This window comes from Pseudophryne corroboree, chromosome 12, assembly GCF_028390025.1.
Source record: "Pseudophryne corroboree isolate aPseCor3 chromosome 12, aPseCor3.hap2, whole genome shotgun sequence".
Taxonomy (NCBI): domain Eukaryota; kingdom Metazoa; phylum Chordata; class Amphibia; order Anura; family Myobatrachidae; genus Pseudophryne; species Pseudophryne corroboree.
Genome location: NC_086455.1, coordinates 15,647,584 through 15,671,729, shown reverse-complemented (window position 1 = coordinate 15,671,729; position 24,146 = coordinate 15,647,584). Strand labels below are relative to the sequence as shown.

General features: G+C 47.3%; 2 protein-coding genes across 3 annotated transcripts in view; one reads left to right on the top strand and one right to left on the bottom strand.

Annotated features, from left to right (window-relative positions):
• Positions 1-10,986, bottom strand: part of NES (nestin) — a 33,697-nt gene extending 22,711 nt beyond the window's left edge. Inside the window, exons 1-2 of the mRNA XM_063947075.1 lie at positions 10,056-10,986; positions 1,697-1,821 (exon numbers count right to left, since the gene is read on the bottom strand). Coding sequence (XP_063803145.1) covers positions 1,697-1,821; positions 10,056-10,862 — 932 coding nt within the window. The 5' untranslated portion in view covers positions 10,863-10,986. The remainder of the gene's footprint in view (positions 1-1,696; positions 1,822-10,055) is intronic.
• LOC134980318 (dnaJ homolog subfamily A member 1-like) overlaps positions 1-24,146 on the top strand; it is a 234,993-nt gene that overhangs the window by 165,087 nt on the left and 45,760 nt on the right. The gene's annotated exons all lie outside the window — the stretch shown is intronic.

Below are 24,146 nucleotides of genomic sequence, written 5' to 3'. Positions count from 1 at the left end.
AACCCTTTAGGGTTTTGCTGTTGCCCTTAGCAACAGCATTTCGGGTTCTCTACGTATTAAATCACTACATCTCGCTTCTTTCCATCTGAGCATTCCTAATACTAGGGAGACACCCAGTCTCTTAGCCTTTGGGCTTCTCTGTTCACTTTGTGTTTATTTTGTTACCCTATCACCTTCTGTGTATGTAATGTCATATTCCCCAGTCTGTCTGTGAGTTCATTTGTTTTGCATCCCTCACCGTTCAGACACCAGTACATTCCTGCTGGCACTGGTGTGCATAACACACACTTGTCCTGCACACGTGTTTGGAGGAAAGGCAGATGTATTGGTAAAACCATGTACGTGGATCTAAGCTTTACAACATCAGAATCTGAATAAGCTGTCCTGAATGGCATGTATTATGCATGTGTTTGCAATGAAATCCATTACAATGATCAATGCCCCCTTTCCTTTCTACACAGCTCCGTTTCCGGACAGTGTGTAGCTCCGGAGAACCGATGAGTGGCTTATGGGTGGTCTGTGCTCCTGCCCTGCTCCAAACTCTCACAATCTCTGAGCCAAATGAGAATTATGTTAAAGTGACCATTAGGTAGACCTATTTAGGGATTATGGCCCCAGTAGTTATGTCGTCTAGATGTTGTTCCTCCCAAGAAGGTTCTCTTCCCTCTATTAAACTGTGAAGGCTATTCAGTCATTTATGGAACAAGTGTAAAAAAAAAAGTGAGCCACGTCTTCGTTTATCTCATTATTAAAAAAAAAAATAGAAATACTTTGATGACACTTCAAAGAATAAGTAAAGATTCTGGAAAGGGACAGTGCTAGTGGGGAATTCAGTTAGCAGTGAGGTTATGTTGGAACCTCTGACGTTAAACGACTGTGGCCAGCTGTCTAAAAAAGCTTGCTTATACTTGCATCCCATAAAGGTGTAAGCAAACCCAAGCAAGGTTTTCCTCATGTAAATACTCGCAATGCACGTGGCTGCACAACCCAGGTGGTTTCAGCTGAATCCTGCGTGTAGTTGAATCTCCCTCCTAGGGTACTAGTTTGTATCTTGGGTTGATTTGGAATGTAACATGTAGAATCAGCACTCACCCCACCGCCCCGCGCCACCACACACACACACACACACACACACACACACACACACACACACACACACTTTCGTGGCTAATTCTACCCCTGAATTATAATATAAGGAAAATGCTTATAAGATGATAACCGTACCTCCCAACTGCGTCAGACAGTATCAATTCTCAGGTCCCATTTCCTAGGCTTCTTGTTCTAACTGTTGTTATTTTTGGGATGTATGTCCTGCTCACCACTGCTCTACACTGGTGCACACTGCAGTGCAAGGGTGACTTTCACAGGAGGGTTGGTTAGCCATACTCCAATGACCCCCAACCACCACCTTGACATAGAGACAGCTTCCATCTATTAGATGTACACAGCCCCATAGAATGACATAAATTGGAATGGTATGGAGTGTGGAATAATTGGTTTAAGAGAAAAAGCAGTGTTGTACCTAACAAGCTAGATATAAGGTACACGTTTCTGGAATGTGGCATGAACTTTCATAGAAATATCGCATTACATTGAAATGTAAGACTGGCGAAACACTGGGCAATCATTCTATTTTTCCCCTATAAATTGCGCATTTCTGTTTCAGGCCTGAAGGTGGCAGCACTGTGTTATTTACCTGTATGTAGCCACTTCCAAACTGAGGGACATCTTAAGGTGCATCAGCTGCTGCCTGTCCTCGAGGACCTGAGCTATCTGGACCCTCAGATCCTGTTTCTCCTTCTCCAAGGCTTCAATTTCAAGCTGGGGAAAAAGAAAATAAATTGACATAAGTTATATATATATTAAAAAAGAAAAAAAAAAGAAAAGAGGCCACAGGATTTTCTAAAAAATAAAAAAAATAAACATTCCTCAAAACGTAATAAAGAAAAAAGTACACGTTTGTTATAAATGTTTCTTCTCCTAAGACACCATGTCACTTTTTAGTGACGTTCATTTTTGCATAGAGCCTACAGTACTCTGCGTGTCATAAAGACGTACCATCCCACGGAAAGCCTAGTAAAGCAGCACGCACTGTATGCAAGGGTCCGGAATGGGCCAAGCTACATGCAGATCTGCACTTTCTCAGAGTGCAGAGTCTGTCAGGACCATTGGCGTTTCTATAATGGGTGCAATAGGTGCGGTCCAGGGGGGGCCCACACCGCACCATGCCAGAGTCTACAGCGCTGTACAGAGGAGGGGGCCCACCCGGAGGTGCACACGGGCCCCCTCCTCTGTAGAAACGCCCCTGATCAGGACTTTCATGGTGAGACTGGGCTCCGGGCTGCTAAGCATGTGGCCAGTTGCAGTACTATGGGGACACCTTCACAGGGCTGTATACCGGGGGGTGGGAGAGGGGCAAGTCCATCAGGAACGGCCGTCGACCCCAGTTGTCTACTACTCATGATTACTAATGGGGCAGCCTACGTGGCCCCAAAACACCATCTACAGTAAGTTCATGATGTTATGAAGCGGGCAGTGGCAGCTGCAGCTCACACCACAAAGTGCAGGGGGAAGCGGGTTAGTACATATGAACATACATGCAGCAATGTAAGTAATATATGTGCTGGCTGAAGGTCCCCGGGGATCGGCAGCGCTGTGTCTATCATAGCTGCTGCAGCATTCAGCTTCACTGTCCGTCAAAGCCCCCGCCAAGCACCTGTAAAACCTAGCCAATAGAAGTCTGGGGGCGGGCTTAGAAGGAAAGTGAAGCCTAATACTGAGCGTCGGGTGCGCACGGCGGCTGTTACACACAGCGCTGCTGTCCTGGGATAAAACAAGCCAGCACATATGTTACATACATCATAACATGTATGTTTATATGTGCTAAGTGCTCCCCCCCACCCCCGCACTGTGTAGTGGCACTGCAGCCACTTACACATTTATGCACTGAGGCCCTGTGTAGGTCTTTAGTGGTCAAGGCCTCACTTGGCATATGCCGGTCACCGCACTTTCTCAGAAGAGCAAAGCAGGGGCCTTCACAGATATTTACTAGCCCCCTTCCAATTGTTCTGTGAGGCACACCTGTGCCCCTGCGTCTACCCTTGGCTGGGTTAAAGCAAGCCACACCTCGGACCTTTCTGTGGCTCCTCTGCAGTAAACCCTGTTCTATGAAGAGTGCTACTTAAATAATGCAGAAAAGCTGATAGATACAAATGTTTTTGTCTTTGTTAAACATATAGGAGCAGATGTACTAAGCATTGGAAAGTGATAGAGTGGAGAGAGAGATAAACTACCAACCAATCAGCTCCTAACTGTCATTTTTCAAACACAGCCTGTGACGTGTCAGTTAGGAGCTGATTGGATGGTGCTATGAGTGGGATGCAGCAATATATATTTTGTGTTTGGAGGTTTGGCCGCGTACCGCATATGCACCAGGCTCTGGAATGCGATACATACCGGGGCTTGGATGCGGTGGGCAATGCCATCTTGTTTAGATGGCATTGACCAACAGAAGTCTATGGGCTTCTTTTCGCGTTTCCCTCCTTAGAGGAATCCAATCAGATCTCTCCTAGCAACCCATGCGGTGCATGCGCAACTGGACTCTTGCGCAGAAGGACTCCCGAGTCCTAAACCTGGAACTCCTTCCACCGCAAAGGACAGCATTTAAGGGCCCTACACATTGGCCGATCCGCTGCCGAGCTGCCCGACGGCGGATACGGCCAACAGGCGACCCGGCTGCGGGGGGGGGGGGGGCAGTGACGGGGGGAGTGAAGTTTCTTCACTCCCCCCGTCACCCGGCTCCGTAGCAGTGCAGGGAAATATGGACGAGATCGTCCATATTGGCCTGCATGCACAGCCGACGGGGCACCAGTGAAGAACGAGCGCGGGCCGCACATCATTCATCGCTGGTGCTTCCACACTGACAGATATGAACGGTATCTCATTCATTAATGAACGAGATCGTTCATATCTTTGAGTATTATCGCCCAGTGTGTAGGGCCTATTACCGGAGAGTACTTTGGGATTTTCTTCAAGCATATGGCGTTAATAAACATCATTATGCTTGTAATCTCTCTACACTTTATCACTCTCTGAGGTTTAATACATATCCCCATAATTAGCAGCAAATATGTAACAATTGTTTATAAATACTCTTGTTATCAATTGGGAATTATAGGAGTAATTCAGATCTGATCACAGCAGCAAATTTGTTAGCGAATGGGCAAAACCATGTGCACTGCAGGGGGGGCAGATGTAACATGTGCAGAGAGAGTTATGGTGCCCATACACATATGAGATTATTGGTACTATCCTTCGATTTCGACCACATCTGTGAGAGAAATTGAAGGATTGTATGCACATTTTAGGTACCTTTCGACGCGATGCGCGGGCACGCCGGTCGAATATCGCGTCTCAAGATATTATGTGCTGCACATATTTATCGAATCGCAGTGCGATCGCATGTGTTTATAGAAACACATGCTATATATCGCTGTGCGATGGGCACCCGCCGGGAGCGGCCAGAGGCCGCTCCCACTCGGCGGTGACGTGCCCATCACGTGATTACCATGCGATCTATGGCATGATCGCATGGTAATCTTTTTGGCAGTTCAGGTGCGATTTCATCGCACCTGAACTGCCGGTGCGATGCCCCGCGATGTCGCGTCGCGGGGCATCGCACAAGTGTATGGGCACCATTAGATTTGGGTGGGTTATATTGTTTCTGTGCAGGGTAAATACTGGCTGCTTTATTTATACACTGCAATTTAGATTTAAGTTTGAACACACCCTACCCAAATCTAACTCTCTGCACATGTTACATTTGCAACCCCCCCCCCCCCCCCCCTCTGCAGTGTACATGGGTTTTCCCATCCGCTAACATATTTGCTGCTGTGATCAGGTCTGAGTTAGGCCCAATGAGTTGGGTAAAAAAAAAAAACTCCCAAAAAGAATGTACAGTATGGAAAAACCTCACTTGATTGAAGAAGCTGTTACTGTGCTATACTATTGCTGGTTCCTTCCGCTCTCTGGTCACTGACAACTCGTACAATATAATGCAGCCAGCTTACAGACAAACAGCATATGATTAATCGGTTCTCCCCCCCCCCCCCCCCCCCTCACCCCCTCTCTCGTCCTGAATATGTACCTACGCCTCCCTGTAAAGCTACTGAGACCGCTGAGAATGAGTGTTCAATATTTAGCCTTCTGCACTCTGGGACCATACACTCCTCTCGCTAGGTCCATCTAATAAGGTTAAGTGAAGTAAATCAACTTAAGGGCAGTAAAAGAACAAGCCATATGCCAGACCGATCTATAATTCAGGCAACCAGACATCTGCTTCCTTCTACCAGCAAATGACATTAATGCGTAACGCCAGCCTGGTAAGTAATAGATGTGATCTGCAATGCCTTTAGAACCCGGATATTCCTGCCAGGGCAGAGTGGCGTGGTTGTTGTGGCAACTTCTTCACTTTCTCTCCCTCAAAGGTTTGATACATCTCCCTCCATGCCACTAGATTGCAAGCTTCAGAGCGGAGATAATTTGACCTATCACATTAGAATATCTCCTTGTACAACCATATTGTACTATTGCTTCCCACGTTATATCAGACTGTAAGCTACTTGGGTCAGTGTTTTCTGATGCACTTTTTGGGGGAATTTGTTGCATCATCAAATCTCCTGTATTACAAACAGGTTGTAAGTTTCCCTCTTACTGCATACAGCTAGATTGCAAGCTTCTGGGCTCATACCCTATGTATACATTTATATATCGGTTGCAATATTAATACATTCTTTTGTGCACATATGGGGAGTCATTCCGAGTTGTTCGCTCGCTAGCAGTTTTATCAGCCGTGCAAACGCTATGCCGCCTCCCACTGGGAGTGTATTTTAGCTTAGCAGAAGTGCGAACGAAAGGATCGCACAGCGGCGGCATAATTTTTTTGTGCAGTTTCAGAGTAGCTCCAGACCTACTCAGCGCTTGTGATGACTTCAGACTGTTCAGTTCCTGTTTTGACATCACAAATACGCCCTGCGTTTTTTCTGTCACGCCTGCGTTTTTCCGAACACTCCCTGAAAACGGTCAGTTGACACCCAGAAACGCCCACTTCATGTCAATCACTCTGCGGTCAGCAGTGCAACTGAAAAGCTTCGCTAGACCTTGTGTGAAACTACATCGTTCGTTGTAATAGTACGACGCGCGTGCGCTTTGCGCCGCATGCGCAGAAGTGCCATTTTTTTGCCTCATCAATGCAGCTAGCGATCAACTCGGAATGACCACCATAAATTCTAGATACATGTTCACCAAAAAGTTGTATATCACTGTAATGAGCCCATTAGCGAGGGAGAATGGGGGACGGGCCCAATCACTTAAATTGGCTCATAATGTGACTCAGCTCCCGGGACAATTGAGGCTTCCTTTCCCAGACACAGCTGCGCTGACTGTACCAGATGGCAGTCATCTAGGATTCACAGCATTCCATGGAGCTGCCACGGGACAGTAGCAATTCCAAAGTTATTAAACCAGCGCAGCGCACATTAACTCCCTAAACTCCCCCAGAATTGTAAGTCTTTATACTTTCACAGAGCTAAAGGTTGCAAACAAGTCAGTTGTCCCCTTAACGGGTGTAGTACGGCTGACCGGCGGTCTCCTGACCGCCGGTCACCTTACCGACGCCGGGATCCCGGCGGGGAGGGGCGAGTGCAGCAAGCCCCTTGCGGGCTCGCTGCGCTCGCCACGCTGCGGGCTCGGTGGCGACCTGCGGTCGCCATGGGTTCTATTCCCACTCTATGGGTGTCGTGGACACCCACGAGTGGAAATAGTCCCTGTTGGTCGGCATGCCGACCATCGGGACAGTGACCCGTCGGGCTGGTGGAGGAGGTCATGTGACTGTCGGTCAGCTGACCGGCGGTCACATGAATACCACCCCCCTTAACAGGAAAAATACAGTTTATTTATATATTTTCAAAGTTTTTTCTATAATTTAGAAACACACACGGCCGTAGATTAGGTTATAAAGGACCCACAACACGATCGCTTCTAGCCAGATATAAAATGCTCTGCTGAAGATGGAAGGTCGTATTATATAGGTTTATGTATAAGTGACGGTTGATACTGTATTTTAATACAACATCCGTCCCCTCTGCGCAATGTCATGATGTCATGTGCTTAGAGGGCGGGGCCAGCACAGGGCACTCCGTGGCTAGGGTGCTCAGCGGCCCACAAAGTGGGCGGGCACATGCAGCAATGGCACATTGCCCTGCCCCGCCCTCTTAATGACATAAATGGTGTAATGAAGGGGCAAGGTGACATCACTGGCATCTTCATAACCCTGGCCCCACCCTCTTGATGATGCAATGTGAACAAGTCAGGCCCAACTCTTGTTTTATGCTTAGTCCAAGTAGGTAAGTAGAGTATGTACTGTAAGTCCTCATCCGAGGCTGTACAAGGAAATAGGAATAGTAAGAGTTAGCTGTGCAAATTTATCTGGTGCCCCTGCTAAGCCCCAGATACAGAGATCGCTGATCTATAATGACAGCGCAGGTCTATCGCAGGGCATGTCTCCTGGAGAGAGTGAGCTACAGTAGGGGTCCATTTATCAATGATTGCATGTGATATTAGTGCCAAGGATCGCATTGTAGAATGCGATCACTTCGGGTGAATGTGTCACCCGGCCCGTCCCTGCGATGTGCTCAGTGCGTGTCCGGGCATTCTGCGCATACGCAGTCAGCCTTACCGCCATGCACAGGGGCCATTTCCGGTGGAGGGTTCCTGGGGAACCCTGCCGGAACTACATCAGACGAAATGTAGGCCATAGGCTTCAATGGGCTTCCGCAATCACAAGATTGCTGTAACTGCGGGGGCCAATACTGGGAATGTTTTGCATTCCAGATATTGGTAAATTTGGCAGCATCGTATTCCCCACAGAAATCAATGGGGAATGCGGCTGCCAGCGGCAATTGAGGGCTCACAGCAGGTATTGGTACCTGCTGCGATCCCTCCTCCGGTGTTTTCAGGGACAGAGCCGCAAATACTGTTTGATAAATGGGCCACATAGAGTTCTGTGACTCAGCAGTATCTTATTCAGTGGCTGGTGATAAGGAAAATCTGTGTTACCACAATATAAGACAGGGTTGCCTACTTTAAATAGCTCCTCTCCGGGAGAAGCCCGGAGATGAGACGCAGCAGTATACTTCAGGGGGCGGGGCTAGGCTCTGACATCATTAAGCCCCGCCCCACCCGGGAAACGCAGCGATTTGCGGGTCCGCAGGAAGGGGCGGTGCTAAAATGGTGCGATTCGCGTCATTTTAACCCCTTCCCCACCCCACGGACTCGCGAATACGGCAGTGTATCTCTTCATCCTGCCCGCATCACTAGGGTGCGGGCAGGATGCGGGAGACCTGCCTACTCTTCCAGGGGGTGTGGGAGGCTACCCCAAAAACGGGAGCCTCCCGCAGCTTCCGGGAGAGTAGGCAAGTATGATACAAGACCTGTACACAGTACACACCATGTACAATATAATCACTAAGAGTCACTGATACCACTAGAGGTAAACATATGTCATGTTTATGGGTATTACTTGCTAACAGTATGCACAGCAATGAACCAGCAGTTCCCTTCTATCATTCTAGTACAAACTGTAGACACTGCATCTAATTTAACTACTTAACTGATACTGATTTATGGGGGGGGGGGGCTATGGCCACACAGAGGAGGGGGCGGGTGAAGGGGTTAATGCTCGCGTGAATTAATGGGGGGGGAGGGTCTATGGCCTTTTATCTATTCCCACTGGGGGAGCGGGTAGTAATGCCACTGGGTGTCTATTCCCACTGCGGGGAGGGGGGTAATGTTATACTGAGAGCATATGGACACGGTGTTCTAGACATCCCCTATGCATTTTTTCCACCAAAATATTTCAATATGGTTTGAAAAAGACGTTTTAACTACATTCATTTAAAAAAAAAAAAAACCGTCATCTCTGAGCATTTTTGGAAAAGTATTCACCAGTTACGTTGTCAAAAGCTGCCCCTCTTTATAGATGCTCGAACCTTAATTTTTTTTGTTCAAGTACGTCTAGATTTACACTGAAAAGCAACATAGCAGCGCTTGCAACGGCCAATCAGAGGAGTTCGGGAGAATTAGGGCGTATCCTGCACTATACAAAGTAGGAGCATTGCTTTTGTAGAGTGGCACTAAAATAAGATTGCACTTTGCATGGAACGTTTATTGAAATAAAATAAAGGGATGTAATTGGTGTTTCTGGTGTTGTGGGAGGCTTGTATGGCTAATTCCAGTGTCTGGTAGCCTTTTATTTCTGTTTTCTGTGTTTCTCAGCCATGTTTTATATCATTAGGAAGACTTGTTTGCTTCCATTACCCTTGGATACAACACAGCTCAACTCTACCCTGTGTGTTGGATATAATTGCATCCAAAGAGCAGTTTTGTGCCATATCCAAAGGCAATACGAATAAAGAACTGTCGTGATAAGACATGGATGAAAAGCACAGATGGAAGAAAGAATGAGAAAGTAATGTATAAAATCGCTAGCGTAAGGGTAAAGAGAAGTGTCTTTAAACTATAAAGTCCTGGATGGTAATATGGTTATATACTTTTTTTTCTTTAGAATAAAATAAAACAAAGGTTCTAGATCAGTGTTGTTCAGACACAGACAGTTGGTGGCTCTCGTAGCGGGGGAACTACAAGTCCCAGCATGTCTTGCCAGGATGGGACTTGTAGTTCTGCCACTACCGGAGAGTCACAGGTGGCCAAGCACAAGTTAGACTAATGGCAGAGTCATATTAAACGTGACTGCTTGCAGTCACTCATATTCATTTCATTGTGTGGTTCCTATTTATAAGAATACACTAAGGCATTCGGGAAGCTGAGTGATTGTTACTTCTGGGCTGTGGGAACAGCACAGAAAGAAGGTTATGTTAACGCTTGTGTCTCAGATGACTGTGATGTTTTACATGCAGCAGCTAAGCGTTTAGAAGGATGTAGTTATATACTGTATTGTTTGTATTGGTGCTACGGTTTGGTTTGGTTTGGTTACACACCTGTAGCTTCCCTTCCTCTTCTTGCTGGTCCAGCCACTGCTGGGAGACGAGTTCCTCCAGCATATCTTTCCTCTCCTTCAGAGTCTGCAACTCTCTATCCAGGTTCTGCAGATGCAGCTGACTCTTTTTATTCTCATCCACCACCTTCCTCAGGTTTTCATGGCTCTCTGACAAACTGGTTTCCAGAGCTGACACTTCATTCTTGTACTCCTCCACAGCACCCTGCCAGATCTGGGACAGCTTGCTGGCATAATCCTCCACGTTGACCGGCTGGAAAGCTACAGGAGCAAGCCTGACGTTCCCCAGTCTTTGGGAGTAGCTTGAGATCTCTTCCTCCATCAGCGCCTTTTCTTCTTCGTGGGTGTTGAGGATGTCCTCTAACTCTTCCTGGAGTTGAACAAGTCTATCTTTCAGCCATGTCTGGGCTCTCTGTTCCTCTTCCAGGGTCTTCTGGCTCTCAAGCAACTCTTTCTTGACATCTTGGCGAGCTTGCTGCTCCTGCAGGCACAATTCTTTCACGTGTTGTATCTCCTGATGAATGTCATCCTTGGCCATCTCCACCTGGATCATCTCCTGGTGGCTGTCATCCAGAGCGTCCCTCAGCTTCATAATCTCCTCGTGGTACTTCCTCACCAGGGAACTCTCAGACCTCGTGTCTTTCAGGCGATGGATCTCCGCTCTTAGCATCTCATTCTCTTCTTCCAGGGACTTTACCCGGGAGAGATAACTTTCCAAGCGTTTGTTTAGTCTCCACATTTGAGAGGACTCTTCGTCCAGGGAGGACACGGATGCCCGGTAGGTCTCCATTCTCTCTGTCAGTCTCCACTGAATCACCGTGAGTCTTTTCTAAGGAAATTTGTCTACCAGCCTTTGGGAGTTGTTGGATGCTGTGTGATGAGTGAGAGAGTAGCTGAGTAGGAGCAGAGCCAAGCTATTCATAAGCTGCATCTGGCTGGGGAGGGGACGTGCCCATTATAAGACACTGGTTAACCCTTCAGAGGACGTTCTGAAATTTAGCAGCATCATATGACTGACCCAGGCAGTGTCAGGTTTAAAAACATCTGAGAACGAGTCCTACAATTAAGTAAACACCTAAACTATTCCTAATTTCCTAAATACTCATTAACTCTCGAGGAAAGAGTTTATTTTAAGAACAAATGGCCAATGTCATGTATTTTAATAGAATCATTTGTCTTAGTACACAAGTGATTTTACTCCTACAGTATACATTTAGGGAAAAAATAAATACAGTAAAAACATTCTGCAATGTATTTCCCCAATTCTCCTTTCTGCCGACGCTGGGGTTGGGGAGGATTTTGGGTGAACAGTCAATAGGTCGACCCCATACTGTTGACATACATTAGGTCGACAGGTACAACAAAGTCGACACGTGAGAAGTTTGATATGTAAAAGGTCGATAGTGCTTAACGTCGTCGGTTCAAATGGTCGACATGACAACTGTCGACACAAGGTTTATTTTCGTTCGTTTTGTTTTTCTTTTTATTCTTTTTTTTTTCTTTCCATCATTTACCATCCATGTGGATTATGATTGGGAATAGTAACCTGTGATGAGTGCAGCGGTAGCTGAGCGAGGCCCCTTGCCCAAAGCGTGGCAAGCAAAACGAGCCCACGAGGGTACACATTTCCACTAATTTGGCTTACATGTGGTTAAATATGCAAAATGACACATTAAAAAAAGAAAAGAAAACTGTGTCGACATTTTTGTGTCAACCACTGCCATGTCGACCTTTTGGCTGCGTCGACCTAATGTACCTGTCGACCTTTTGCAGTGTCTACCTTTTTTCATGTCGACCTACTGTCCCTATTGGCCTTTTTACCCAGTCGACCCACTGCATGTCGACCATATGGGGTCGACTTATTGACTGTCGACCCATTGATCCACACTCGGTTGGGGAATCGGGAAATCCAACATCTTTGAAATCCCCGATTTGCTGATTCTGACCAAAAAATTATTGGGGATTATTAGCATGCTGAACTTTACCAGTTCCCAGACGGATCGCTGATCATCGACATCCACCAATCTTCTGTTTTGATCGCCAGTCAGCAGATCTGATTGGTGTCGGCGCAGCGCTGATGTATGGCCCCGCATAAGTAAAATCTTCATGCGTCTGAATTGCTACCTCCCAGTCACCGCCCAGGGTCGCCCAATACACTTCTGAGACCTTTTTAGCTACTGTAATTAAACACATGCGCAGCTGAAAACCATCGTCCATGAGCGCAGGAATCGTCATTGGGTGCAATTCACTGTTTGGCCCTTTGGCTTAGGATAAAACCTGCATCTAAAGCTTCAGCTGTGATTTGTGAGGAGAGATAAGTGAATCTATTTGACACTCATTTCAATGAATTGGATCGGAAGTTTGGAATCCAAAAGCTCATTTCTTAAATCTAGGCGGAAAGTTTGTTGCAAAAGAACTAACGGAAAATAAATGACTTGGTTACACATGTCAGTGCGCTGCGTCTGTACCCGGCCGCATTCGCCATTTTGGTGCTGATTTTCAACAGGGAATAATTTCGCTATATTACAGGTAGTGTGATGATGAACTGAGTTAAGGGCCCCATACACTAGAACCATCTCATGTCGGAGGTGGTCGCAGGAGATCACCCCCCCCGGCAGCCCCCCGGGGGGCAGGATCGGCCAAGATACATCGATACTGCCCATTTGCATATGATATATCGTGGCGATCCCAAGCCATGCCCCCAGGACGGACCAGATTGAATGTGCAGCACATTCCATCTGGAGGATCCGATCCGATGCTCACGGGAACGCGCATCGGATCGGATTGGGAACACCTCTAAAATGCCCGATTTCAGCCGATATGTCGGGCCGAATGCCCGAAATCGGATGAAATCGGGCATTATCGCTCTAGTGTATGGGGCCCTTTACAAGCTAAGGGTCGTGGGGTATTCGTTCTCTAGGTCGACTACACTTATGTCGACAATGTCTGGGTTGACCACTATTGGTCAACAGTAAGTAGGTCGACAGGGTCAACATGTTCTAGGTCGACATGACAGATGGTTGACATGAGTTTCACATTTATTTATTGAACTTTTTCATGCTTTAGGATCCACGTGGACTACAATTGGGAACGGTACCTTGGATGAAGGGCGAGCGAGGGGACATGGTACACTAATTGGGGTTCCCGGTCACTCTACGGAGAAATGACACAAAGATAAAATAAAAAAACTCAGTTTGACCTTCTGTCATGTCTACCTTGTACATGTCAACTTAGAACCATGTCATCCTAGAGACCATGTCGATCTACTTACTGTCAACCAATAGTGGTCGGACCCCATGATCCACACCCGGGTCAGGGTCAGGGATTTTTCACTTATTGGTGCATTGTCATTTTTATCCCAGTTCCTTTCCTGTTTGATTATTAAACACAATTTTGTAGATCAAGCACCAGTCTCGAGAACTAAAGAGAATATACAAATAAACGGGGAGGGGAGTTTTGGGCGCTGTTGGATCATTCTTCTGCCTGCAACATAGCGCATGGCCAAAATCTACCCCTGCAGCAAACAAAAGAATCATCCAATCAAAGTTTTCACACTTCTAGATTCATTTCCAAACAAGGGGAGTTTTTTATTTATTTATTTTTTTGGTGCAGGTGAACAAACTAATACCCCTTTCACATCGCACTAAAAACCCGGTATCAACACGGCATATTGCCGTGTCGAAACGGGTCAGTGTGCGATGTGAAAGCTCCTTTTCAGAATTAGCGGGTCGCCTGACCCGGTAATTCAACCCGTTAAAAAAGAAGGGTTATTACCGGGTTGAATATCGGGTCAGGTGCAGTGTGAATGGGAGCCGTTCCGATGCGACACGGTTCCCATTCACAGCATAGGGAGAGGCGGCGCAGGAGATGAGCTCATCTCCCAGCGCCGCCTCCACCCCCGCCCCTGCTGCTGCTGCACCCTCCGCTGCTATGGTAACCGACCCGGTATATTGCCGGGTCGGAAAGCCAGCAACGGAGCGCAAATGCCGGATCCCACCCGGTAAGTACACTTTTCTCTTACCAGGTAGGATCCGGCATTTGCGATCTGAATGCAGCATTACAGTTGTGTTTATGGCTTAAAGTAAGAAATGATTATGTGCATATGAGTTACAGTGTAGAAGAAATAAAATAACATCAATCACAGGCAAAAGTCTGATTGCATTATGGGGGTCATTCCGAGTTGATCGCTCGCTAGCTACTTTTAGCAGCCGTGCAAACGCACTGCCGCCACCCACTGAGGAGTGTTTTTTCGCTTTGCAGAAGTGCTAACGCCTGTGCAGCAGAGCGCCTGCAAAAACATTTTGTGCAAAACAAGACCAGCCCTGTATTTACTCTTCATGTGCGTTGATTCAAACGACGGAGGGACGGCTTTTGACGTCACACACCCGCCCATCGTTCGCTCAGCCACGCCTGCATTTTCCCCGACACGCCTGCGTTTTTCTAAGCGCTCCCTAAAAACGGTCGGTTGCCACCCATAAACGCCCCTTTCCTGTCAATATTCCTGCGTTCTGCCGTGCAAATGAAAGCTTTGCTAGAACCTGTGCAAAACCACAAAGGTGCATACGCATGCGCAGAAATGCTGTTTTTTAGCCTGATCGCAGCGCTGCGAATAACGGCAGCTAGCAATCAACTCAGAATGACCCCCTAAGTGTCAAAGGACTCCACATTTTCAATCTTGACATTTCAATTACTGGAAACAAAATGAGTGCACATATGGTGCCATCTTGTGGTGTGTTTGCATTACTGCATGCTGATTTTTTTTTCTGCCTAGATGGGTGATTATAGTGGCTGCGTACGTATCCGGCGTAGGGTGTGCAGTGCACATGGGCCCAGGAGAGCCTACACCCTGCACCTAGGATCCACCAATATGCCCACCACCCCCTCTTCCCCTATACTTGTCCCGCGGCGCCATCAGAATCTTGGATCCACACAGGAGCTAGCCACTATGCCAGTCTTTGCGCTCTTCTGCACATGCGCCATCTCTCCCAATATATCACTGGCAAGATGGTGCCAAGTGGAATGACTATGGGAGAAGCCGCTGCACCCCGGCCTTCACCTTCTTCCCCAGATGCAAACACTTCCCCTCAGCAGCCACTTTCTTATGTATGGAGTGTTCTCCACACCTCTTAGATTGTGACCTCATGTGGGCAGGAGATCTTTACTTTTTCTTCACGTCATTATATGTTATTGATTTGTATTATAAAATGTGAGGCGCTACACAGTACATTGGTGCATTCTAACTAAAGGATATATAATATAATAATATAAACTAATAATGGTATAGGTTTGGTGGTCAATAAAAAACTGCATAATAAATACATGAATGGAACAGATTAAAGATAAATTATGACATGATTTAACTTGTGCAATTCTTATATCTGAATGCACTTAGGGGGTCATTCAGACCTGATTGGTGCCCTGCGATCAGATAGTCGCCTCCTACATGGGGGGGGGGGGGTATTTTAGCTGTGCAGGTGTGCGATCACATGTAGCAGAGCTGTACAAACGGGTGTAGTATGGTATGCCGGCGGTCAGGCTCCCAGCGACCAGCATACCTGCGCCGGGAGCCCGACCGCCGGCATACCGACAGTGGCGAGCACAAATGAGCCCCTTGCGGGCTCGCCACGCTGCGCTCGCCACGCTGAGGGCACGGTGTTCTCCCTCCCGGGGGATCGTGGACCCCCACGAGGGAGAATAAATGTCGGTATGCCGGCTGTCGGGATTCCGGCGCCGGTATACTGTGCGCCGGGATCCCGACAGCCGGCATACTGAAGACCACCCTTACAAACTGATTTTGTGCAGTCTGTGCGCAGCCCAGGACTTACTCTTGCAGTGCGACGAGAACAGGCTGATCGCGGCCGGATTTGACGTCAGACATCCTCCCTGAAAACGCTTGGACACGCCTGTATTTTTCCGGACACTCCCAGAAAACGCTCAGTTACCACCCACAAACGCCCTCTTCCTGTCAATCTCCTTGCGAATGGATCATTCGCACCATTTAGTTGCAGAGCGCCGATGCCCGTTGCAGCCGCTCGGTGCATATGCGTGTGCAGTTCGGATCTGATCGCCCACCGTGCGAATACGCACAGCAGTGATAGGATCTGAATGACCCTCTTAGCTCTTTCATTGTTTATGGCACACATTCCCCACTGAGCACTGTGCGCAGTCATCACTGTGGCAATAAACTGCAGATAATCCATTGCAAATCCTAAAAACTGCTTCTTCTCTGTGACGCCTGTACCAAGCTTCCTGTTAGTATCACCTGGTGAGTGAGGGCTCTATTTAAAAAGCTGTGACAAGTCCTTGATCAATGATAAAAGGCTGTCTCATAGCTTTGTGATATTCATGTAGCTGAGATCTACTCCCCGGTCTCCCTATTTACATCTTAGTTCACCTGTTCGGGATCCTGGGCTAAATGCCGGATGTGGGGACTAGAGTCTCATTTAAGTGCTCAATGACAGGCTCTCCTGCCCGCACATGGGCTATACTGATACATAGACTGTGATTGGTGTAGAGCCCTAACGAGGGCTTTTCAGAAGTTCGCCAGGGAACAAGAGTATCACAGCACATCGGAATACGCCAGAAAGCATTTCTTTTTTAATTACTACTTGTAAATAATCACCACAAAACAATATGATAAGTAAAACTACCTACTAAGAAATCTCCATAAATAGAGCCCTGGATTTTTAGCTAACGGCCCTAATTCAGACCTGATAGCAGCAGCAAAATCTTTCTCTAATGGGCAAAAGCATGTGCACTGCAGGTGGGGCAGATGTAACATGTGCAGAGAGAGTTAGATTTGGGTGGGGTGTGTTCAAACTGAAATCTAAATTGCAGTGTAAAAATAAAGCAGCCAGTATTTACCCTGCACAGAAACAAAATAACCCACCCAAATCTAACTCTCTCTGCACATGTTACATCTGCCTCCCCTGTAGTGCACATGGTTTTGCCCAGTAGAGAAAGATTTTTGCTGCTGTGATCAGGTCTGAATTAGGCACAACATCTGCAGAGATGGTAACACAGTATGGTTGAAGTGGGAGAAGTCAGACAGCTCCAATACTGCAGACAGGTATTTGTTACACAGAACAACTATCAGATGACACCTCAGGAATACAGACTTTTGGGCCTAATAAATGGAAGACAACTGTTTGAAAGAGGAATTATCCTTTAAAAATTGAGAAATAAACATGTAGAATATCTAATAGCCTTGCTCATGTCAGCCAGTCACCTGAGTATCCTTAATGCTAGTGCTTTATCTATGTAGTGCCCCCTGGTGGTGGAAGAGTGTCTTACACTTGGCGTTGTGAATCCAGCAGTTGAATGTAGTCATGTTTATTGTGGAATCTCGCCTCAATGTGGACACAGGTACAGAAAAAGTTCCCCCGCCGTGAGCAGGGGTGTTTAACATGTGGCCGTCCTGCTGCTGTGGTACTGCACATCCCAGCATGCCCTAACAGAGTTTTAGCATGCCTAAATAGCAAAACTGCATCAGGGCATGCTGGGATGTGTAGTACCACAGCAGCTGTAGGGCCGCATGTTAAATTTCCCTGCTCAAGGAGATAGTCCCTGTAGCCGGAGCCACTGCTGCGTCCACTCTACCGCCTGTAGCCGGAGCCACTGCTGCATTCACTGTAGCGCCTGGCTTTCAGGTTTGGCGGGGAGCCGGCGCTCTGGGGTGACTGGCGCGCTACACCCCCACAGATAAACAGCTGGTTATAAACTAAATGCATTTCATTCATTTTGGGAGTATCACACTAGTTTTTGCCTTCCCCTTGTGTACACCACCGCATGCACCATTGACACTAGCACTTGCACTATGGCAGTTTCTCCATCTGACTATTGCCTCTGGGAACGCAGCCGCTGTCACTGACACGCCCGCGGGCATTCCCATAGCACGCCTACGAGACAGACTGTTATTTGAATTCACTTCAGGCCACCTCCCAGTCACCGCCCATCACTTTGCCTCTTGCTCTCTGATACCATCTGTCCCGGAGGCAACAGCGCCTTTGTGTGTACACTTGGGGTAACGCATTCGCCGTAGGGGAATCAGAATATTTTGTGCATACACAGTGGCAAATAATCAATCAACTAAGTGCACCTCGGCATTGCACCACTAAATCAGGCCCTTTGCGCATACTGGGCCTAATTCAGATCTGATCGCAGCAGCACATTTATTAGCTAATGGGCAAAACCATGTGCACTGCAGGGAGGGGGGCAGATGTAACATGTGCAGAGAGAGTTAGATGTGGGTGGAGTGTGTTCAAACTGAAATCTAAATTGCAGTGTAAAAATAAAGCAGCCAGTATTTACCCTGCACAGAAACAAAATAACCCACCCAAATCTAACTCTCTCTGCACATGTTACATCTGCCCCACCTGCAGTGCACATGGTTTTGCCCATTAGCTAACAAATGTGCTGCTGCGATCAGATCTGAATTAGGCCCACTGTCGTTTACCAGGATAAGGTTGTCAAGCTCTTTTCCAAGTTCATCAGTTCTGGCACTAAGGGTGGGTACACACTATGCCAGTATCGTCATGATACGTAATTTCTGGGTAAATCAGAATGACAAACCGGGCATATCATTAAGTGTACTGTACCTGCACAAGGTGCACACTCCCGCGGTCGCAGGTGACATTTGGCCCTGCTGAAGGGTTAACTAGAAGATATCACTAATGATGCCATGCTGCCGAATGCAGCATGGCATGTTAGATCGTGCCCTCGTCCCCTGCAGGTTCCCGTCACCTGTCAGATCAGCCGGCTACACAGATGTCTCCTCTGTATTAGGGAGGGGAGTACATGTAACTGCAATGTAATGGTGTGCTGAGCATATAGGCCAGTCTGGGGACTTGCAGAAAATTGGGGTCCCTTGACGTGGGCTGCAAGCTTAAATGTTTTGATCAAAATATGACAAAATCCCCTCTGTTTTATTTGCTACACACGTGGGCTGCAAGCTTAAATGTTTTGATCAAAATATGACAAAATCCCCTCTGTTTTATTTGCTACACACACATAGATTCACTGTATATTATTGTTAGCGCTGATAGCAAATGTCTTTTTGATAAGTATATATTTAAAAATAAATAAAAAATACATAGACATCCCTGTACTAGTTTGTTGTGATGCTGCAGTTTTATTCTTGTTTTTTTTTTTTTGTAACTGTTGCTAGTGAAATGAATGAACAAGTTTCATGTGTAACAGATAACAAATAGTATAGTAAATACCGGAATGTATTTACAATGTAGACGGTAGGGCTCTCCTATTCATATTATAATTCCATTACTGGGGTATTCAGTGCCTAGATTAGAATATACACAGGACTGCATGGAACTTTGAGTAGACCTTGGGGCTGTTAGAGAGGGAGTGTGCGGCTGTTTGCGTAGTGTATCTTGCAGGCAGTGTGGTAACGTCATGGAAATAAGTTAGTAAATAAGGGAAAAGATCTTTAGTTCTTGACAAAGGTAAAGAGGATGAGATAACTGGGTGTAGTATGGTATGCCTATCTATTCTCCCTCCAGGGGGGTTGTGGACCCCCAAGAGGGAGAAAAGGTGTCGGTATGCTGGGTGTCGGGATTCTGGCGCCAGTATACTGTGCGCCGGGATCCCAACAGTCGGCAAACAGAAGACAACCCGAGATAACTGCATGTATGAAATGTAAGTAACATACGATAAGACAATAATATAATTTCCGCGTTGGCACTGATAACCAATTAGAATACGTCATGTTGAGGCAAGTAACTGTGCCATGGGAAATGCATCACTTCTTGCTTGGTCCTAATGTGGGCAGTGGGACCGATTCAGTAAGGATTGCAACTTCCGCTAAGTAGCAGAATTTGCAATCTTTGTGATCGCCTGCTGGGGGCCGGCTATTGTAAGCTCCCCCAGATCAAGCAGAAATTAGGGTTGCCTAGGAGGCCCGGCACCATTTTTCTGATTGCGGCGGCTGCGTGTGACTTCACGCACCCGCCGCAATCACGGCCATTCGCCCCCCCCGTTTGGATGATGCCGCTCCCGTTTCCCCACCTCCGCCCCCGCAACGCTCTGTCCCCGCCTAGGAAACGGAGTGTTGCTGCACCAAGCCCCCACCCCGCGAACGCCTCTGTCTGATTGACAGGAAGAGGCGTTCGCATTTTCTGCGTCCGCATCCTTTTAGTAATTTTAACAGTTGGATGTTCTGCAACCTGAATCGGGCCCCACGTGGTCCCAGACCGATTTTCGTGATGCCACATGTTCAGGGTATAGCCGGAACGCCCCAGGGCACACTTGTACCCTGCTGCGGCACTGACGCTAAAGGTGGGTACACACCAGGCGATGTGTTGAGCGATGTTGCTTAGTGTTTCCCCTCCCGGGTCGGGCGGTCTGCAGCAGTGCATACACACTGAGTGATATAACGACCAACAGCGAGGGTTGTTACCGACCCGTGGTGCCACTCGTTGTTGGCGGCATACACACTTGTCGAGAAAGTGAATGACGTCGCTCGAGAACAGTGAAAATGAGCAACGTCGTTCATTTTCTCAGCAAGTATGTATGCACCTTATAGTGTAAGAATATCAACACTGCTTTACCCCAGCCCTAATTGTAGCCTAACCTTACCCCTGATTGCAGTCTAACCCTAACCTTAACCCTAACTGTAGCCTAACGATAACCCTAATTGTAGCCTAACCTTACCCCTGATTGCAGCCTAACCCTAACCTTAACCCTAACTGTAGCCTAACGATAACCCTAATTGTAGCCTAACCTTACCCCTTATTGCAGCCTAACCCTAACCTTAACCCTAACTGTAGCCTAACGATAACCCTAATTGTAGCCTAACCTTACCCCTGATTGTAGCCTAACCCTAACCTTAACCCTAACTGTAGCCTAACGATAACCCTAATTGTAGCCTAGCCTTACCCCTGATTGAAGCCTAACCCTAACCTTAACCCTAACTGTAGCCTAACGATAACCCTAATTGTAGCCTAACCTAACCCCTGATTGTAGCCTAACCCTAACCTTAACCCTAACTGTAGCCTAACGATAACCCTAATTGTAGCCTAACCTTACCCCTGATTGTAGCCTAACCCTAACCTTAACCCTAACTGTAGCCTAACGATAACCCTAATTGTAGCCTAACCCTACCCCTTATTGCAGCCTAACCCTAACATTAACCCTAACTGTAGCCTAACGATAACCCTAATTGTAGCCTAACCTTACCCCTGATTGAAGCCTAACCCTAACCTTAACCCTAACTGTAGCCTAACGATAACCCTAATTGTAGCCTAACCCTACCCCTTATTGCAGCCTAACCCTAACCTTAACCCTAACTGTAGCCTAACGATAACCCTAATTGTAGCCTAACCCTACCCCTTATTGCAGCCTAACCCTAACCCTAACTGTAGCCTAACGATAACCCTAATTGTAGCCTAACCTTACCCCTGATTGCAGCCTAACCCTAACCTTAACCCTAACTGTAGCCTAACGATAACCCTAATTGTAGCCTAACCCTACCCCTTATTGCAGCCTAACCCTAACCCTAACTGTAGCCTAACGATAACCCTAATTGTAGCCTAACCTTACCCCTGATTGCAGCCTAACCCTAACCTTAACCCTAACTGTAGCCTAACGATAACCCTAATTGTAGCCTAACCTTACCCCTGATTGAAGCCTAACCCTAACCGTAACCCTAACTGTAGCCTAACGATAACCCTAATTGTAGCCTAACCTTACCCCTTATTGCAGCCTAACCCTAACCCTAACTGTAGCCTAACGATAACCCTAATTGTAGCCTAACCTTACCCCTGATTGCAGCCTAACCCTAACCTTAACCCTAACTGTAGCCTAACGATAACCCTAATTGTAGCCTAACCTTACCCCTGATTGCAGCCTAACCCTAACCTTAACCCTAACTGTAGCCTAACGATAACCCTAATTGTAGCCTAACCTTACCCCTGATTGCAGCCTAACCCTAACCTTAACCCTAACTGTAGCTTAACGATAACCCTAATTGTAGCCTAACCCTACCCCTTATTGCAGCCTAACCCTAACCTTAACCCTAACTGTAGCCTAACGATAACCCTAATTGTAGCCTAACCTTACCCCTGATTGAAGCCTAACCCTAACCTTAACCCTAACTGTAGCCTAACGATAACCCTAATTGTAGCCTAACCCTACCCCTTATTGCAGCCTAACCCTAACCTTAACCCTAACTGTAGCCTAACGATAACCCTAATTGTAGCCTAACCTTACCCCTGATTGAAGCCTAACCCTAACCTTAACCCTAACTGTAGCCTAACGATAACCCTAATTGTAGCGTAACCTTAACCCTAACTGTAGCCTAACGATAACCCTAATTGTAGCCTAACCCTACCCCTGATTGCAGCCTAACCCTAACCTTAAACCTAACTGTAGCCTAACGATAACCCTAATTGTAGCCTAGCCTAACCTTAACCCTAACTGTAGCCTAACGATAACCCTAATTGTAGCCTAGCCTAACCTTAACCCTAACTGTAGCCTAACGATAACCCTAATTGTAGCGTAACCTTAACCCTAACTGTAGCCTAACGATAACCTTAATTGTAGCCTAACCTTACCCCTGATTGCAGCCTAGCCCTAATGTTAAACCTAATTGCTGCATAACCTCAACCCTAATTGCAGCCCAACCCTGTTGATGTGTCGACATTCTTAACATGTTGACACCATGGAGTAGAAATTTTGAATGTTGACATTATAAATGTGACTGCATCCCGTCCCAGTAGTAGTTATTATTAATAAGAAGAAGACAGTGATGCAGGTAATCACAGCAACTAAGGGCCTAATTCAGTCTGAAGCCCTGTGGCGCGTGCGTACGCACAGCAGCCGCACTGCGTGTGCAGACACGTGAGATGCGAATGCATCTCACCGGTGCGATCACCTCTGCCTGATTGGCGTGTCAGCAGTGCTAGGCTGCGCAGGCAGGGAATTACTCGCCAGGTGTGAAAGCATCGCCGCTTTGCGATGCTTTCGAATGGGTGGGGGGCGGGCGCGCTAGGGCCTGGCATGCGGGGGGGAACCCTGTGCTGGGCGTCCACCCCCATGTCAGAGATTGTACGATCACCTCTGAATCACCCCGTAAGATACAGTGATTTATAATAAGAAAGGAAGTGATGCGGGTGAGAATGACTATAATGAGGGGATGGAGACGATATCCCGGCAGACCAGGATCCCAACAGCGGCATCCCACCAGCCATAGTACCGGCAGCTAGTTCCCTCACAGGCTTGCTGCGATCGCCACGGGTTCTATTCTTCCTCGGGTGGTGGCGTGGACACATCCCCCGAGTAGGAATTCCGGGAAGCGGTCGGTATTCTGACCGACGGCATTTTACTGGCTGTCGGGATTCCGGCTTTGGGATCCTGAACGCCGGGATCCCGACAGCCGGTCTATTAACTACATCCCTATAATAAGAATAAGCAGAGATGTGTGCAGAAGATGAGGGGAGTAGCAGTCCCTGCAGCTGAGGATTATCCCCGTGTATGGAGATCACTAACCAGATCCAGGTCTAGATGCCTGGTGGGTCCATGAAATATGGATGAAAGAAGGCCGCACAGTAGTAGTAGCAGCAGAAGAACCATACACCTGGAACAAACACGGACACTCTACAAACAAATGGAACAATTCTGAAATCCATCTGGATGTAGACTTCCTCTGAACCTCCGGACAAGACATGGACCTCCTCTGGACTACTATGCTGGTCCTGGACTCACTAAGAAGCTCTGCACTAAACCTGGACTGACACCCTCTAAGAATAGCAGATTTTGTAAGCCCTCTCTCTGGCAGCTTTTCCTCTTAGATCAGCTGCTCTCTGGCAAGACTGGAACTGGATGCTTTCTCTGCAAGAATGGATCCCTCTCTGTCCATCTGTCTTCATATCTGAACATTTCCTTCTTTGACCTGATTCTCTGCAACTTCACTCTGCTCTGCATTGGGCAGTCCCCCCCAGCCTTCTCTCCGACCGCACTCCTGCACTTCTCGTTTGCGTGAATTCCCCTGCAACGTTATTTTTCACATATCCAGTCCATGGCCATGCTGGGTAGTGTGGTCTCCACTGCTTGGAGAAGTATA